The 19,664-nt window shown below is 44.8% G+C and overlaps 1 protein-coding gene across 5 annotated transcripts in view; it reads left to right on the top strand.

Moving 5' to 3' along the window:
- Window positions 1-19,664, top strand: part of DLGAP4 (DLG associated protein 4) — a 64,841-nt gene that overhangs the window by 35,999 nt on the left and 9,178 nt on the right. For 3 of the 5 annotated variants that reach the window (XM_044985232.1, XM_044985235.1, XM_044985231.1), the window contains exons 2-3: window positions 17,113-17,474; window positions 19,306-19,397. In XM_044985232.1, the coding sequence (XP_044841167.1) occupies window positions 17,113-17,474; window positions 19,306-19,397 (454 nt within the window). Of the gene's footprint in view, window positions 1-14,533; window positions 14,673-15,573; window positions 15,599-17,112; window positions 17,475-19,305; window positions 19,398-19,664 lie in introns of those variants that run through there. The other 2 variants (XM_044985233.1, XM_044985234.1) reach the window with 2 other exon arrangements.

Raw genomic sequence — 19,664 nt, forward strand, 5'->3', positions numbered from 1 at the left:
GAAGCATCTCTATGCGCTCGTGCTCCACACCCTTCACTTCCTCACCCTCGTGTCCCGCCCCGACACCAAGTAGCGGGACCCCCTGCCACCTCTGGAGGGTGAGGAGCCCCGGTGGGCCAGCCTGTACTCCACCCTGGTCCCGAGGCCCGTCGGGGATATCGGTTGGCGGCTCCTCCATGGGGCCGTGAGCACGGGCGTGTACTTGGAGCGGTTTACCCCTGTCCCAGACACCTGCCCCTTCTGCGGCGTGAGGGAGACCCTGGCGCACGTTTACGTAGAGTGCGCCAGGCTGCAGTCCCTATACCGGCTCCTCACCAATATCCTATTGCGTTTCTGGCTGCACTTTTCCCCCCACCTCCTTCTCCATGCACTCCCTATCCGTGGCCCCACGAAGTCGTGGGACCTCCTGGTCAACCTCCTCCTCGCCCTGGCTAAAATGGGCATCTACATGACCAGGGAGAGGCGGTTGGCCAATGGAGACTCCTGCGACTGTGGGGCTTGTTTCCGATCCTTAGTCCGCTCACGTCTCCAGGCGGAGTTCCTCTGGGCGGCGTCCGCTGGCTCCCTTGACGCGTTCGAGGAGCAGTGGGCGCTGTCCGGGGTTCTCTGCTCGGTGCCCCCGTCAGGCTCCCTTCTTATGACCCTTTGACCGCATTCCTGTCCCTGTTCTTTTATTAGTTGTCCCCCGCAATTAGTGGGTTTCTGAGGCCCTGTGGAACCTCCCCTTAGGCTGGGGGGGGGATCCGTTAGCATGGGGCGGGCTTTGCCCGCCCCGTTTCCCGGAAACCCAATAGATACAAGCAGCTAGCGCCATGGGATCCTGGTTCTGGACTAGTGCTCCTAAGTGCTATGGTTATACAAATAATAAAACCTAAATTTTGGGTATTGATTGTTCAGTTGGACATTTGCTGTTAGGCAGACTGGCTTGACTAATGTTGGGCGGGGGAGTAGGGGGAGGTTAATTGGGTGGGTGAGAGCGGGGAGGAGAACAGAGGCTCTCCACATGCTGAATTTCCCTTTTTTGCTTGTGGGAAGGTTCTGTTGCATTGTTTTCCTTCATATTGTTTGCTGACACACATGTTCTCTCTGTTCCTGGGTGTGGTTTGGTTTTTTAGCTTATGAAGAATTTAAAGTCATATGGGTGTGGAGAACTATTTGCATAGTTTTCTGGCAATAGTTCTGCAATATCTTTTGGTAGCTGATGTGTCACATTGACATTATTGAATGGTCCCATCTATAGACGCAGCAGCTGCAATTGCAACCTGTGAGCAAATGGCAGAGCCCAGAGGAGGGTTACCCATAAGGGTAGAGCTGGGATATATTTGTGGAACAGTGTGTGGGGAACCTTGTGCTGAATAAGCAAAGAGAAGAAATTTTTTTCATCTTTTTTCCTTATATGCCTCTTTCCAGCAAGTTTAACAGAAACTTAAATGGATCATTTATTTAAAGTGGCTTGAAGAATTACAGGCTTTCCCAAATTATTTTCTGTTCTCTCAGCAAATGGAGACAATTCCACAAAGCCTTGCATACTCTACGGAAACAGTGCACAAAATTTCCTACCATTGCTAACACTGGTTCAGCTCCACTGCTGATAACACTGAGACCCTTGTGTTGACAAGCCACTGGTTGCTGTCAGCCTTTTTAGCACCATATCAGGTAGATCTGCTCCAAGCAGTGTTACATTTTAGGCTTAAAGTAATGATAACCTATCTACGCTAGAGGTCCCAAAGATTCAAAATATTGGTGGAACCGAACCAGTGTTGTCTTTGCAACTTTGCAGTTTTTAAAAAAACTTCCCACAGTTCCTAAGGCTTGACTGACTTGACTGACTGAACTAGTGTAAACATGTTTTATTGTGCAAGAACAATAGGTGTGATCCTGCTCTCTTGGGACTCTCCTTTATGCTCCTGGGGCCCTGGGAAGAAGGCTACAGAACAGAAGGTCTTGGGCGAGTGGTGGACTGAAGGACAACCACTGACATAGGGAAGAGGGACCTTTGCAAGAGAAGTGCTCTCTCCTTAGATGTCAGAGCCTATGTTTTCATTGTGTTGCATCTATGCCTTGGTGTCTAGCAATCCTGTTCCCGGTCATCTTTGTATAATTGAACCTCTAAATAAAAAACTCATCAACCTGCATGTGAAAAAGTTTTATGGGGATGACTTTCTTTCCCTCCTCAAGAGACCAGCAAATTAAAACAGTGAATGCTGTCTGCTTGTCTTTAGTAATTTACACAGAATTAATAGAATTCAAACTAAATTCAATTCTCCACTGTCACTTTGTTTAACCCAGTGGTCCACAAACTGTGCAGTGCACCCCCCGCCCCCCAATGGGTACAGAGGAATGTTCGGTGCAGTGGGGCCCAGGCCAGCCCCTACAGGGAGCGAGGCGGGAGCTCCACCCAGCCCTCTCTGCCCCCAGACTAGCTCCAGCCCCAGCCTTGCCCCAAGCGTCACTGCTGAGGAACCCTGGCTGTGCAGTAATGGGGGGAGGCGCAGACAGATTCCATTATTAGTGGAGGGGCGGGGGGGGGGAGAGACAAGAAAAGTTTGGGCACCACTAGTTTAACCTAAGCCTGACCTCCTCTGTACTGGAACTTACCAATGATCTTCAGCCTCCTTGCATTTCTTGAATGGGGATTACTTACTTTGTGTGGATCTTCTATCCTTTTTTCCCTTTTCAGTGTTAAAATAATAAGCAGTAAAGCAAAGGTCTGTTGAGTGCTCCTCATCCCATCCCATAATATAAGAATAAGAGGGCATTACATGAAACTAAATGGCAGCAAATTTAAAACAACAAAAGGTAATACGTTTTTATGCAACACAACTAACTGGTGGAACTGCTGCTGCAAGATATTACTGAAACAATTAGCATGGAGTAAACACAATTAATTGGCTAGTTTTATTAAGTGTTTTGAAAATTAAATGCATAAAGACTGTCAGGTGTTTATCTTCGATTATGTTACCGGATATAAAATTGCGAGGTCTTTCATTCCTTATTTAGAGCAGTGGCTCTGAACCTTTCCAGACAACTGTACTCCTTTCAGGAGTGTGATTTGCCTTGCATATCCCAAGTTTCACCTCACTTAAAAATTCTGACTTTGGCTTCAGCTCTCACACAGTAAGGCTCAGGCTTTGATTTCTGCCCCTGGACCCCATTAAAATAATCAGTCTGAGAACTGCTGAATAGTATAAACAAGTCATTGTATGCAATTTTAGTTTGTACTGACTTTGCTAGAGTTTTTTATGTAGACTGTTGTAAAACTACCCCCTGGAAGACCTCTGCGTACCCCCATGGGTTGAGAACCACTGACTTAAAGCACTGGCATGGGTAAGGAAGAAATTTGTCTTGTGACATAATTCTGCTCAGCTAATCCTTGTGTGTGTGGTTGGGGGTGGGGGAGTTGGTTTGGGATTTTTTTGGAGGGGAAATGGAGTAATGGAGAGAGTGTACTTAACTTTCACTGACCAAAGCAAGATCACGAGAAGAAAACATTTCCTTAATAGCTAGAGATAAAGCAGAAGACAAGTTCTCGACAGCAGCAGGGAAACAGGCAAGTTCTGCTGCTCCTTGGGGAAAACTATCTGCAAGCTTAAAATGACAGTGCATCAGTTTATACTTGGATTATAAAGTAACCTTCCAGATTTCTTTAAAAGCTTTCACAACCAAAAAAGGTTCAAAAGCTTCACTTCCACAGAAGTTGAATGCTCACATAGACTGGCCTCCAGCTCGTTTGCCTCCGTCATTTAACACTGCTCAGAACACATCTGATGACATGGCAGTAGAAATGCTGTCAAACACTTTAAAACTAGTGCTCTCGTTGATGTGAGCATCAGTAGTGTTGCAATGCTGAGAACTCTTAAAATCCTCAGTGTGTACGAGGCGTTTGTGGTGGTGAAAGACTCTTGGTATATGTCAGTGGACAAAAGAGCAGCCCAGGTGGAATGCTTTGGGGAGGATTTTTTTTTGTTGCAGAGCCCCTATATATTTAGGGAAGAGGTATTTTTAAATTGCTGTGAAGTATATTTGAAAGTGAGAGGGGAAAGTGGTGGTATGAATGGGGACTGGAATTTGCATAGTCACCTTTAGACTAGTGGGCCGCAAAGTGGAGTTGTTCTATAATATCTGTGGCTTTGTCAACATGATATAACGCTTACGGCTTTCTCACTGTTGCTCCCACCTGTGGTACGATGATAGGAACGCTCATGTCAACCTGTCACTGGTCTCTCAAGAGAATGTGTAGCACAGTAGTGTCAGTGCTGGAAACTCCTTGAGGCCTATATACTTACCCCGTGAGAGTAGCCAACATGGATGTCTGCACTACACTATAGCTGTACCAATGTAGTGCCGTGATGTAGATGATTTCTACGTCAGCCAAGGGGGGGTTTCCATTCAATGTAGTTAATCCAAATCTCCAGGAGGCGGTAGCTTCTGTCGACCTAGCCATACCTACAGAAGGGGTTAGGTCAGCTTCAGTATGGTGCTCAGGGCACAGAGACTCTTTCACAGCCCTGAGTGATGTAGTTTAGTTGATCTAATTTATAAATGTAGAACTGGCCATGCTCCAAGTGTGTCTCCCACACCCCAATCTAGTGGCTAGTCCCAATTCTGGGTTTACAGTGGTGCTGGGCCCACACTTAAAGGGGGCTCCAGCATCCAGACCGTGGCCCTGCTCCACCTGAGCCCCACTCCGAGCCCCACCTGTCGCTTGCTCCTCTTCCTCTCAAGGCCCCGCCCACCACTCGCACGGGGGAGAGGAGAGGGCGGGGGGAGGAGGAGAGGACATGGAGGGGTGGTGCCTCAAGTGGTGGGGGGGGGGGCAAAAAAGGTTAATCCAGCCCTAGCTAGTCCCCAAATAAATCGTCTACTGATGCCAGCCAATAGTTACTCCTTTAGGTTCTGTCTACAGTACAGACGTCTGCGAGCATAGCTCTGTCTGTGCTGGGTATGAAGAGGTGCGATCCCTGACCAACAGAGCTGTACTGGCAAAAGCCCCTGATGTAGATATAGCTCTACTGATCAAACAGCACTTTTTCTGGTGTACCTTATTTTGCTTGCAAGGAAGAACAGTTTTGCTGATATAAGTTGTCCATACTAGGAGTTCTTTGCTGGTATAGCACATGGCGTACCTGACAAAGCACTCCAAGTGTCACCATGGTTTTAGTTCTGATTGTAGTGGTCTGTGACTTTAGTGCTAAAAGTCCCCAGGTTCATTCCTGGCTGATGATTTGTGATGGGGTCACTGAGGCTGCAACAGCAAGCGATTTCCCCAAAAGTGAAGACAAGTGAATTATTACCAACATTGAAGAGTGGAACAAACTACAGTAAAATGTCTATCTGTAACACTCAAGGTGCAATGTATGGTTCCCCATGAGTGCTAATGGCCTCTAGCTAAGTGGTCCACACTCCTTGGTCCTTCTGTCAGCATCCTTCCTCTGTCAAGGCAGCCAAATGAGTCACTTCCTCCTTCTGTGACAGGGGTGACTCATGGCTGGGACAGAGCCAGCTCATCACTGCTCTGAATGAAAGCATCACTTTGGTGGGGGGAGTTAGATATTAGCATAAACTCTCGTGTTGTGTCTGTAGAGCAGACACTGTAGTAAACAAACCGTGCACAGCCTTAGAATGAGGGAATTAATTCTGTCACTTCAACGGCGTTTTTAAAGGGCAGCTGTCATCCTTTTTTAATTGGTTCCCTCAAGTCTCTCACTTCCTTGCTTTTCTCCTCTCTCCCCATCCTCCTCTGCGAACAAAATCAAACTATTGAGTTGTTGGCACACTTCAGTTGAGCTTTAGGGGCAAGCTGAACTTTTGACACTGCAAAACTTTTACAATTTGGAAAACCTGCTGTGGGCAGAGGACTGTGCTAGCATTTTTCTGGCAGTGGTTACTGTGTGCCTGGTACACTTATTGACCACAGCTCCAGGGGATTCTGGTCTATGAAGCATTTTTTTTAACAGGCATACAGGGGTCACACTGGGGACAGCAGTATGGTACTCTTTCAAATTCCACCCATGTGAGTTCTCAAATTGTGCAAGTGTTTAAAATATGAGCATGCAGCTCTAACTCCCCCCCGTAGTAGAGCTTCAGTATGCTTTTAGGCACTGCTAGGCTAGTTGAGCTAGGGTCTTTCTTTTTTTTTTTTTACTGTGGGGATGCTAGTGGTGGAGTTCCTAAATGGCGTGGTACCAAAATAGGTCATTCGCAATAAAATATGCAGGTCTGTGACCCACCCCGCTTTCTGCTTGAGGAATGAAATTAACAATACTGACACTTGATTCTTATACCAAGTAATAAAAACGTAACAGCTCATTGAGATGAAAGGGGCAGTACGATCAGTTTCAGGTACCTATATGGTACCATTACCACATCATCTGGGCACTTCACAATCTTTAATACATTAAATCACATCTCTACTATATCGTTCCAGGTTTTCTGCAGACTTCTGCGTGTAGGCATCTCTGAATCAATTGTTTGGTTCACAGTTGAGATTTTCTTCAACTGTAACTTCTAGAGACATAATTTTTTTAATGAAAGCTGAGATTCTGAAGAATAAGAGAGCAGCTTGAGAGGTTCCAGTATGCCACACTGCCACATGCCAGCTGAATTAGAGCCCTGTCTGTTTCCTAAAATGAAGATACCTGTCCAGAAAGTTACCTTTAGGTAGGCTTTGAAGTATTAGATTTTTGTTGGTAAATGTCTGTTTAACCGTGTACACACGAACCAATGGAAAAAATATTTCCATCGATGACCATTGAAATGTAGACAGGCAAAGTAAGAAAAATGCTGCTTGAGAACTTATTAGTGTTTGATTAAAGGATGTTCACTTTGTATATTTTGACATGTGATGTTGACAATTGGTGTTCTTTGAAACCAGTGCCTACTGTCATTAAATTGTCTGACATCCCCCCAATAATTTCCTACAACTGTGAAAATTTAAATCTCTAAACAGAGAAAAAAAGCCTAAAATAAACATCAATATTATCTGTCAAATATATATAAGTCAAATTCTGCTAAGCCTGCCTCTAGGGTGGAGAGTTGGGTTAGATTCCCCCTGACCCAACTTGCTTTAAAGTCTGCACTGGAAACTACTTTTGGAAGGCTGGTTAGGAAATGAAAATTTCAGACTTAAAGTGCCACTCAAAGTTCCAGTAATAGTTACTGCAGATGGGCCTGGGAGTGGCTGTGGCTAGCTAACTTGCCACTTAAGTATGTATCTCTTTCCTCTGCATTTCTCCTAAGATTTGGGCACTCTGCCAACCCTCCCAAAGAAAATTGTGATTCCCTCTGAAAGGAGCTGAACACATGGGTGTGAATCCCTGCACTGTGGGATAGCTTATTTTAGATTGAAGCTCGCATGGGTGATATGATCTGACACTTCACTCCTTTAAATCCATGACGTTTGTGGGTGTCTAACCGATAAAGCATATGTCTGAATACTGGGTTTTCTTAGTAATGTTGTTTTGATTTTTTTTAAAAATAAAACTCTCCTTTTTTTAACCGGGTGGGAAATGTTCTTGTAGAGCTTGAGCTCTTTTGGGGTAGGAAGACTTCTCAGCTTGGGGACATCAGTGAATGCCAGAAACCCAACATAACTCTCTTGCAGAGAAAGTAACATAAATGCTTGTTCCATTACAAGTTGTTCCACATAAAATAACCTTAAACTGTGATACCAAACTGGGAATATCCTTGAGAAGCTAGGGTATTTGCAAAATGTGTTTGATGAATCTTTAAGGTGCTCTTGGTCAGAGAATTGTATATGCTTTGCTGTAGTACAGGAAGGGTTGAATGTTTCTTCTGTTAAGTCCTTACAAGAAGGTCCCCTGGCACTCTTTGGGGCGAGGAGGGAGAGACTTGGCTCCATCTCCATCCTCTCACCTTTAGTTTTGCTTATATACAATGTACTTTTTAACATCTCCTGTTATATGGTTGCTATGTGCTATTGTTGCATTCCATATAGGTGGCTGCATTCAGTCATAGATGAAATGACTTCTGTTATTTTGTGAACTACATTGGGGTCCTCCTGGATGAAAGCTGTATGGTGTAGTATGAAAATAGAGGAGTGTTTAACCTGTAAAGGAGGCTTGGGTTTATTCCTGGACTTCTAAGAAAACATTTCACTTTTTGTTGAAAACCTCTTACTGGGGCTATGTCCTCTCCTTTGAAAAGGACACTGTCAGGGTTGGCAAATGTAAATTTGGAGTAGCTTTGCTTTATTTTACATGTGTGTGCACTCTTGTTTCTATTGCAGTAGTGCCCAAGGATCCCAGATGGGGGATTAGGCCCATTGTATTAGGTGCTGTACAAACAAGTAATACAGGGCCAGTCCCCCTCCAGCGAAGGCACATTCTAGGGTTATAAGCAATAAGAGTAGAGACAGCTGTGTTTGCCTAAGGTCACTCAGATTGGTCACAGGCTGGTGGATCCCTCAACGCTATCCCTCTGATCTGCTTTCCGGTTTGACCCAGGACATGGTACTGACACTTACAAAACTGGTGCAGGCAGAGGGGAAGACCAATATATAACACACACCTATTGTGTCATAAGCTTAACACCATGCACTGGTGAGCAGTTACCCTGCTGGGAAGCTGAGATTTTTATTTCAGAGTGGTAGCCATAGAATCATAGAATATCAGGGCTGGAAGGGACCCCAGGAGGTCATCTAGTCCAACCTCCTGCTCAAAGCAGGACTAATTCCAAGACAGATTTTTTACCCCAGTTCCCTAAGTGACCCCCTCAAGGATTGAACTCACAACCCTGGGTTTAGCAGGCCAGTGCTCAAACCACTGAGCTATCCCTCCCTGTATCAGCAGAAAGAACGAGGAGTACTTGTGGCACTTGGTGTATTATAGCCCTTGTTTTAGAAAGGTTTGTTATGTTCATATAGGAAAAGTGTTAACCACTTAAAATATTGGAGAGGGAATGACAGAGCTCTATAATATTCAGGGTAGGCTGGCTTCTTGGCCTGTCCTCCCTGACCGTCCCTTCATGGTGTAGTTTATGGGGCCCTATATATGGCATCCACTCTTCTCTTTTTCTTCCATTGAAGGCTGAGGAAAGTGATGTCTTTCTTTACAAAGAAAAGCAAGGTAGTTGGTAACAGAGAAGAAACCTAATACAGGCCCAGGCAACCGAGAATGTAGGTCAGGACATTGTAGGCTGATGTAATTATTGTGAGTGTAACCGTAGGAAATTAAACCCACTGTGCTCTGTGTCTGTGAGAGGAGAGATTACAAATAAATGACAGCTGGGCCCCTCCCTTTTTAATGCACTCCTGTTAGGAGGTGGGATAATGTTGCTGATCTTATTAAAGTGGAAATAGCCACTATCCATAGTTATTTAATTCAAGGAAATGAATAAATGGGATTTGAAGAAATGGACTTTTGGTGTCTTGCATAGTTGCTTTTAGTAACATCTGCTGCTTGCAATTGTTTTGAGCCTGACCTTCAATTTATATATATGAAGAGATAGGGATGGGAGGAGGAAGACTGCTTCTCTAATAATCTCTCTTTGGTCCAACATATGGACTCGTTTTTTGTGGTGTGTCCCCCGTCCCCCCCTTGTTGATTCTTTAGCTCCACTTTCTTTTACTGTTATCGTGCTGCTCTCTGGGGTAGCTGTCACCTCTAATTGGGAGTCGCTGTGCCTAGAGTGACATGCTGATTAATATTTCATCTTTGATGTTAAATAGGCTTGTAAGAGCATATACAAACAGTCTCAGTTTTGCCCATATAAAGACACAAATCACACCAGCTCTGCATCTCATTTGCATCTGTTTTAGAAGCAAGAGTGTATCATCTTCCTCAGTAGAGGCTGTATGAGTGAGAGGGGAGGAAACAATTGTTCAGTGTCAGTCACAGAGAATTGGTAGGTCCATCTCCTGGCTGTTGATCACTTGTATATACGAGTAAATTATGCTCAGAGTGTAGTAAGGCGGGGGAATCCCAGGTACCCTGTTAACATCCATATGTCACAAGAATGAGGTGATAGGTGGGGTCTTGGGTAATAAATAAATTATATCTCACATTTGAAAGGTCTGTGAATTTCAAAATTGTTCAGTCACTGGTTTCTTTCACTCCCCCCATTTAATGTCAGTCATGTGTGGAAGATCAATAAATGGTTAGAACAGACATAAGTGGGAAGAGATACAGAATTTAAAACTCATTCTGCACAACCACTTAGTAAGCACCATGGGTGTACTGAAAAGATTATGGCGGAAGCCAGAAGATTAAGGGTGCCTCTAGTCCCAGCGTGTTCACACTATAGCAGGAGTGCTAGACTTTCTCGCAGGCTTCAGCTGTGTATATATTTCTCCCTTCTTTCAGCTCCCTGTGAGGTAGATTGTTAATCAGCAGTACCCTGAGTGCGCTCTATAATTTGACTTGCAAGCAAGGCCAGATCTGTGAATCATCTGCATGTAATTAACAGGAAACAAGCAGATACAGCAAGTAAAGGCTGAGACAGCTGCAGGGAGGCAGGTTACATGCATGATGAAGCTACTGTGAGTGGCTGACTGCGTATACTGTAGAAAATCTTTGCAATGCAGACTTGGTGGCAGACTTCTGTTATATTTCTAAGGAAGTTTAGCACATCACACATTCCACACACAAATACAGATACACTAAACTTGCTCCCAGAGAGTTTTTATTTTAAAAAAAAATTTTTTTTTTAAATCTGCTAATGGAAGAGATACTTAGATGTCTCTTCATACCCACTGAGAATATATATGGTACAGGGGCTGGCACTGGAACCAGGACCAATAAATCTGGATCTGTTAGCTTTGCCACAGGCTTACTGGGTAACCTTGGACAAATCACTTAATCTGCCTGAACTTCTTTCTCTGTGAAATGGGGAGAATGATACTTGTCTATTTAGTTAAGCACGTTGAGAGCTAGAGGTGAAACCACTATATAAAAGCTAGACAAACTATGTGTAACTGTTTATATAAATATGTTTCAGTGAATAGACTTGTATATTTTCACGTAACAAAACAGTGCATTCAACTTTTTTACAAATTCCCTCACGCACGCTATTGTGCCTTGATCTGTGCCAGTCCGTTGCCAATCTCCACCAACAGTGCTGGCTTCGTGTCAGGGATGCACTATGAATGTATCTTCAATCCTTCAGGATGCAAAGTGCTTATAAAATGCAATCTAGCATGGCATTTCGCACTTCTGCAGGTGAATAGGCACAGTGACCCCTCTCTCATTTAAGCAAGACACAAAGCATAGAGTGGTTATACCCTTCTCCCCCATTACCTGTAGGCATCAGGAGCCCTAGAGACTTTGACCCCCCTAAGCTGAGAAGCCATGTATTAAAGCAGTTGCTTCAAGGCTGTATGTAGATTCAGGCAGGTGCTATGGTCCATGTATTCAAATTAGTCTCTACAGCCATGAGGGGCAGGGGAGTCAAACCTAGTACCACTGATCGGGATGGGGGAACTGGGGGGTTGCTGCTGCAAACCCTAACCATGGAATGTTCAAAATTTTCATTGGAAATAATTTGTCTTTTTGCTGTAGCTTTTTTGGAGGGGGAGAGGCAGGTGGGGCGCAGCCCATTTTAAATTCCCCTCTGGTTTATTGCAACATCGACCTTGAAGCATTGTGCTAGTGCAGAGGTTCCCAAAACCCCTCCCCCCCTTTTTTTTTTTTGCTGGACCCCCTTTGGAGATTCATGTCCCATGCATGGGCCCCTCCTGTTGTCCCTTGGGGACCATGGTGGGGAGGGGTGCCCAGTACCCACAGGGGGGCTGGGTAGTCACCATGTAGGAGATGAGGAAGCCTTCCACTCCCTGCCATGGCTGGGTTGTCTTCACAGCTGAGACCCAATTCCCTGCCTGTCTCACTCCACACGCCTCCCCTCTCTCCCCTCCCCCCCATGCAGCGGAAGTGAACCATGCTGCACCCCATGAGTACTGGCCCCCCTCCTGACCTCGGCCCTTCTGCGCAGCCCCACCCACTTCCCCCATGCAGGTTCTGTGTGGCAGGGCAGGGGAAGTGGATGAGCCTCTGTGCACCAGGAAATTAGATGTTTGTTGGTTGGTTCCTTCAGATGTTTGTGAGGTGAATGGGATGCATACAGCAGGAAAGAAACCAAGTGATAAATCACCCATGGAAAGTCTGTATTACCTTACAAATTATGGGTTTAGTGCTTTAAGAAGAATCAAATAATAAAAAATTAAAACTCAGAGTAATGTCCGTTGTCCCTTGAGGTCACTGAGAGATGGGCAGGTGATCCATCGAGACTGTGCTGGCTCTGTCAACAGCAACAACAAGGTTAATATCCTGCAGTGCCTATTGCACTCTTTACTGCAGCAGCAGCACTTTAGATATATTTAAATAGAAGATAAAACACTGGTTGTGATCCTGGCAGCTTAGCCTTGAACAAAGGCATGTTGCAGGCAAGCCGTGGAATGGTACTGTGAAGAATAAGGACCTCTGAAAGTATTGGTTAGGTGATAGTTGGATTTAAAAATAAAATAAAAAAGCTCATGCACTTTAACCTTTAACAAGCAATCGGCATGCTGTCCTGTAAGAAGTGAGAAAATTATAAAGGTTAGGCATAGGCTGTGTTCTGAATCTTAAAGGCAAAAACTAAAATTGGCTAAGAGTAAACCAGTAGATATTGGCCAAGACTGGCTGTAAATAGCAGATAAAGTCAAATAGAAAGATGCCAACTTCTGAGTGGTTTTGATTCTAAAAATAGCTCTGCCAGGAAGGCTATAAAAGCCCAAATGCCCCTTCCCCCAATCAATTCACTTAACTACAGTGTGGCTAAGGCCATGTGTATATGTACAGTGCTGCAGCAGCGCAGCTGTACCACATCTGGTGAAGACGCAATGTGTTGACAGTAAAGAGCTCTCCTATCAGTATAAAAAAGCCACATCCACGAGTCGCAGAAGCTGTGTCAGCAGAAGAAGCTCTCCTATCAACACAGCGCTGTGCACACGAGCACTTATGTCGGTGGAATTTATGTCGCTCAGGGGTGGTTAAGTCACACCCCTGAGCGACCTAATTTATGCCAGCATAGGCTGTAGTGTAGACATAGCCTATGAATTTAGGAACTTGTTTAGATGGGTCTCAAAAGCAAAAAAAGCCTTTGAATGGGAAGATTCAAATGCTGCAAACCAGAAATCTTGCTGTAGAAACATTTTCTTCACCGTTCTTGCTCTTTGCCTGGGACTGTTCTTAGTTTTTTAAACTATTACATTCTGCCAGCAGTTCAGAGAGCTGATGAGGACCCTTTAAGCATCGTGATTCCCAGTTCTAGTTACACTGTCCTATCTTGCAGCAACTCCCTTACAGAAATTACCATGGCCTGTAAACAGTTCTGCAGTGTTATGTTGTAAGTCTCATCACTGCAAAACAATCTGCAATTTAAAATAATTTCATATTTGTGCTGCCGTAACGCCTAGAGGCTCCCACCAGAGAGCTATTGTGCTAAGGCGTTGTGTACACACAGCCAAAAGATGGAAAGTCCTCTGCCTTTGTAAATGCTCTACTGTAGCTAGATTGAGATGATAGAACAGCAGTGAGCTCATTTTTGGGTGGAGAGCTGGCAGTAGCTGAAACAACTTTGTTGGATGAGGGTGTGCAGGGAGGGGGAGAGGAGGGAGGAGAGGACTGTCCGCGGTGGGGAGGGGATCCCACTGGCATTCTTGTGTTCAAAATTGAGCCACCCTTTCTGGGATGGGCCCATTAACCAGTTGACATGAAACGCTGCTTAGGGAGGGAAAGATGCTGGCCTAGAGACCAAGATCTGGCTGTGTTTACTTTGCAGCTTACTTTCTTTTATCCTCTGCTTGACAACATAGATGTTGCTCCGTTTGCTGGAGGGGTGGAATGTGCTTGTTTTAAAGTTCTGCAAAGTACCTGAGTAAGTTTAATTTTTAATCGTGTTGTTGTCCTGAATGTTCTCCGTTGCCCTTGACTCCATGATTCGTTTCCAGTAGTTTCTTCTGCTTTTACTGTTGAATTCTCAACCTCTTCATAGCATTACTTATTCTCCATTGATGTCAGCATGCTGAGTATTGTCTTACTCACTTTCTATAGACTTCCTTTCTCTGTGAAGTCTTGCATTCGCTGCCCTACGCATCAAGACCAGTTCCTTTGGTGATCACTGGGAAGAAGATTGAGAGGAAATACCAACCTTCAAAATGAATCTACAGGGCACCTGAAACAGTGTCCTTGCAGCCTGTGGAAGCTGGACTACTGGGCCTGGTGTTTATCTACCTCAATAACCCCAAATAAAATGTTTTTCCAGTGAGCGTTCCCCTCCTCCCCTGCACGTTCCTGTTTTGTACATCAATAGTGACTGGTTTTGCAGAAGTCCAGCACCCTCTTTTGGTTTTGCTTATAAATAAGGATTTACATCAGTAGGATAGTAATTGATTTACTCTCTCAATCATACTGCAGCATGGTGGGTTGAAACAGCAGCCAGAAAACTATCTGTACTCCTTGTATATGTTTACAGCCCACCAGTAAAACAGGAACATTACAATGGGAAGTAGCTCCTGTTATCTAGGCTATGTCATAGGACCTCATTGTTATGATGGCAGATGACCTCATCCAAGTTAAAGTACATGGTTAAACTTAAACAACTTTTTTAATAGTATTACTAGTGGTGTGTTGTATGTAGCTGCAGAAGGATGAAGAGCCTGCATGGGAGGAGCCCAGGTATTTAGGAAAGGGGTTATAGTAGCACTACAGTCAGGCTGGGTGGGAAAAGCCGGGCAGGATGGCTTCTGCTTGTCCCAGACATAGGCCAGGTCTGCATTAGAAACTTTTGCCAGCATAGTAGGTATAGTGTTTGTTAGGGGTGTAACTTCTCTTGCAATATTTCTATACCAGAAGAAGTCGTAGCATAGGCACAGTTTATAGCAGCATAAAAGAACTTTTGTGAGTGTAGCTTATTTCACCTGGGAAAGTGATGTAAGCTATGGAGGCAAAAGCACTTCTTTGCCAGCGTCTGTGCAGGAACTTCTGCCATATAGAAATGTTGGCAAAACTTTTCTAGTGTAGAGCTGGCCACAGCAAAATAATGGTTTGTCACATCATCATTTACAGTAAGGTTCTCAAACTGGGTCGGGACACCAAAGTGGGGTCACGACCCCATTGTAATGGGCTCTCCAGGACTGGCCAAAGCCTGAGACCCACCACCTGGGGCTGAAGCCGAAGCCTGAGACCCAGCACCTTGGGCTGAAGCCCAAGCCCAAGAGCTTCATCCCTGGATGATGGGGCTCAGGCTTTTGGTTTTGGCCTCACTAGCTGGGAGGTGGGGCTCAGACTTTGATTTTGGGGGCCCCCTCAATCCCCACCTAGGATGGTAAAGCTCAGGCGGGGTCAGGCTTCGGTTCCCCTTCCTGGGGTCATGTAGTAATTGTTGTCACAAGGGGGTCACAGTGCAATGAAGTTTGAGAACCCCTGATATACAGAAACTGCCAGGAATTTAAAGGAGGGGACTGGTGAATAAAATCTGTGCTTCCAGCATGGTATTTAAAACAAAACATGCAGGTTCTACTATACTGACTACATGCTGCTCGTGTCTCCACAATGAAGGGTGCCCACTGGCCCATCTTTACAGGGCGCCACCATGCAAAAACGTGAGTGCTGATTTAGGCTGTTGTTTCTGTCCCAACTGGTTACTTCTCTGATATTGTCCTGTGGCTGTCTTTCAGTGCCATTCGGCACTTAGTTTGGGTGACTTAATGGAATAAAGTAACTGGCTGAAGGATGGGCACATGGTTACCTTTGGTCTGCAGAAGTGGGAAGCTGGACCTCTTGTACTCGACCGTGGGAAAATATTTCTTAGCGATTGTTAAATTCCCTTACGTACTACCGATAGATTTTCACTGTCACAGCTATGGTGAGCACGCGAGAGAGATGCTGCTAGGAAGACTGTTAACATGAAAGCCATGTCCTGATTTGAATTTGGACATTAAAATGGTCAAGTTAAAGCCTTGGGGAGTCCTGAAGGCACGCTGTTATGTCTACACTAAGCTACAAACACCTTCAGAGTCCTAGTCTAAACTCCTAAATGGTTAGAGCGTCAAAGTAGTCTTGCCTACTGTGTGAGGTTCTGCAAGGACTCTACTTCAGCTCTTTTCTAGAGGTGGTAGTGTACACCTACATCTCTTGTTTGGAAATACCAAACCCTGACGGGCACATACAATACCTCCTGGGTGTCTTGTGTTTTAAGTCTTCTACCATGTCAGATTTGCTGAATGCTGGTGTGTGGATGGCCACTGACTAATTTATTTCTAGGGCTCTTCTGTATTCCAAACCACTGTACTGACGTGTTGTGGCATGGTGGTGTTTTATCCTCGTGAATCCAGCTGACTTTCAGTTCCCTGAACTGAGCTGCATGGTGGGGAAGATGCTGGATACCTATGTTTCCAGCTCTCAAATCAATAGTGGCAAATAACATACTGTGCACTCAGAGCCAGACTTGTAAAGGTATTTAGGGACCTAAATATGTAGATAGGCCCTTCTGAAAATCCTGGCATCCCTGCATCTTTAGGCACCTAAATACCTTTAAAGATTAAAAACCAACTCTCCAGGGTTTGTAAAGTGAACATTTGTGAACATTGTAGCTACTGCCTGCTGGAAGAAACCCTTATGGCCTCTTTCCCTTTTGTAGGAACAAACGCCAGCCTGGTCCGGATACAGAAACTTGTCAACTGATGGGAACAAAGAACTGAGAGATTTGGCTTTACCAGGACACTAAACGCGATTTAAAACAAAACAAAAAAAAATCAGGGTTCCACGGAACTTCTGCTGTGTGGTGGCCTTTCCTTGTCAAACACTCTAGCAGTTTGGCAGGATCTTCTTTACTACTTTTCCACCTTCCAGCCTCTCTCACATCATGTTGTTTCTCTTGAACTTTATTGCAGGGTAGTGCTGGCTTCCCTCCCCTCCCCCCCTTTTAAATGCTTTGGTGTGGGTCACTCAGTGCAAGCTGTTGGCATTAGATTGGTGTTTCTGCATTTCTTCAAATTTCTACTTGGAGATTTCTCCTGAATATTATAATTGACCTGCTTTTTCTTTTTCTTTCACTGTATCTGTCACATTCTCTTCAATTCCACTCTCTTGCTCCTTCCCACCTCTGCTGTTGCAGGTTCATCATGCCTAGTGGCATATAAAAAGACACCTCCCCCCGTCCCACCTCGGACCACCTCAAAGCCGTTCATCTCTGTCACCGTGCAGAGCAGCACCGAATCAGCCCAGGACACCTACCTGGATAGCCAGGACCACAAGAGCGAAGTCAACAGCCAGTCGGGACTGAGTAATTCTTCAGACAGCTTAGACAGTACCAGAACACCCAGTGTGACAAGAGGCAGCCTTGTGACTCCAGCCAGAGATGCTCCAGAGTTACCCCAGAAAAATGCAACCTTGAAAAGTGACAAAGGAACTCTGACAAGTGAAGAGCCGAAGGTGGAGAATATCCCCAAAAGGAAGCTGTCGTCTATAGGAATACAAGTATGGAATAGTTTGTACTCCTTTGTGTAACAGAGAATGTTCTTAAATGTTCTTAACTTATCTATTAGCATGTGTCTTGTAACCAAACGTGCAGCTGAACCCACCCAAATAGCTAAAGAAATTAACCAGTTTGTAGAACAATCATCCAGTGCACTCAGAGGTGAAATACAACAAAATGTTGCTATAACAGAAATGTGTTCAGTACAAAATTAAAACGTGTCATAAAATAATGTAGCTCTGTTAAATGGGTAATTCTCTTTAAAGGGGCTTCTTGCCAAAAGTACATATGCACAAATGCTAGAGTTTGTGTGCCGTATACTGTATTTTAAGGTCAGTCTGCATGCTTTCAATCCGAGTTCAAAGCATAGCTTCATTTAAGATTCAAACTCTTCTATTACAGAACTATTAAGCATGTTTGGGGCTGCTATAGTACGTAATGATTATGGCACCATGGCTCTGATGCAGTCTATCTGTGGGAGTGCCCCTCCTTCACTCCTATTGGGTCTCTGAGACCTTCTGTTACTGAAAGCCAACAGAACATGCAAACTAATGAAAAAGAGTTGCTAGCTGTATAGCCCAATGAAAACTGCTCAGGGAGAAGTGTGTATCCAAGCTTTGTCCTGCAAAGGCTACTTTTGGAGAAGTTTAAAAAAAAAAAAAAAGCCTAATCTATTTGCATTTTGCTTGTGGACAACATTTCAAATGCAGGTGGCTAAACTTTGGTCCTCTGGTGTATCCACAAGCGCCTGCTGCACGTCACCTTATGACATGCTGAAGTAGTAGTAACCTTCCCACTTGCAAGTTTAAATGCAAAACATGTGGGTTCGGCAGGTGTGAGTGTGCGTTTGAAAGTGCAGTTTAAAACACATCTTCTACAGCATCAGACTTTCCAGTTTTGTTCATCACGTAGAAACGACCCTTTACCCGACGTACTATGCATCTCGATATACCCAGCTTAAACCTGTCTATGTTGAAGCCATACCCAAGCAGGCAAGTTAGTTCTTGCTTGCCATCTTGCCCACAGTTCATTATTCTGAATGCCATGGAAGTTCGGCAGTGCAAACTGTGCATTCAACATGAGGCTTTACATTGGGTTGTGAATTGTTCTGCTGCTGAAATCTAGCTGGCAGAGTCGCTTCCAATGTCACTTCGATATTGATTCTTCCCCACAGAAATAGTGGGAGTCGGAGCAAACAACGGTGGGGTGGAGGGAGAATTCCCTTTTTAAAGAGTCTGACTGTTTCAATCTGCTCCCCCCGACCCTATTCTGGCGTTGAGAATCTCATGCTGTGACCCATGCCTCCCTACCTCCAGTACCTGGATTTCACTTATGGCTGCAACTAACTACTCAGGGCTTCCACGTTGCTCTTGGGTGGGGAGAGGGGAAGTTGATGAGAGGATACTAGGCTTCAGAAAGTTTGAGAGCCCCTGTTCTAGGGATGCCCCTTTGGCAGTCAGGCTGCTGCCCTCTCTTGAGCCTCAGAATGGCCATCTGCCTGCCTTGTACATGGAACTGCTCTGAGGCATCAAAACCTTTCCCCTACCTGTTGTTTCTATTGTGGCAGTTGATAGAGCTGGATCCAGAATGGCTGTCTGATTACTGCTGGGCTAGAGAGAAAATCTGACGTCCTCAGCAGATTGGGGCACTGGTGACTTCTCCTTAGGCTACTAGTATTGTGCCATCCATCCTAAAACAGCCTTCGAATTGGTTTACAGCATCAGTATGCTCTGTGCGCGCGCGCATGTGGTTGCAACTCTCCTGTTCTACCTAACGTGAAGTCTAGCAGCAAGTTTTTGTTTGTTTTTTGTTTGTATTTTTTAATTTAATAAGGTTGACTGCCTTCAGCCAGTGGCAAAGGAGGAGCCCCCTACGCCAACCACCAAATTCCAGTCCATCGGGGTACAGGTAGAGGACGAGTGGCGGTAAGTGAGAGACGCAGGCTCTTTTTTATTTTATCCATTTAAAATACACTTTGCCAATTAGCTTAGACCCATTTCTCGCCTCAGTTTCATGTTTCAGTACTAACTGTGTTGAACAGCATGTGCTTTTATCAAAAAAAGTACTTGCTCTGCAATGTAAACAGCTAAATCAATGGGAGCTTGAAATAAAAACCGAACCCAAGATGTAATTATAGATGCGCGTCAGTCATTTTGTCTGAATGGCCTATTGCAGTAAGCAGACAGACAAAA

Source organism: Mauremys mutica, chromosome 13, assembly GCF_020497125.1.
Source record: "Mauremys mutica isolate MM-2020 ecotype Southern chromosome 13, ASM2049712v1, whole genome shotgun sequence".
Classification (NCBI taxonomy): Eukaryota; Metazoa; Chordata; order Testudines; family Geoemydidae; genus Mauremys; species Mauremys mutica.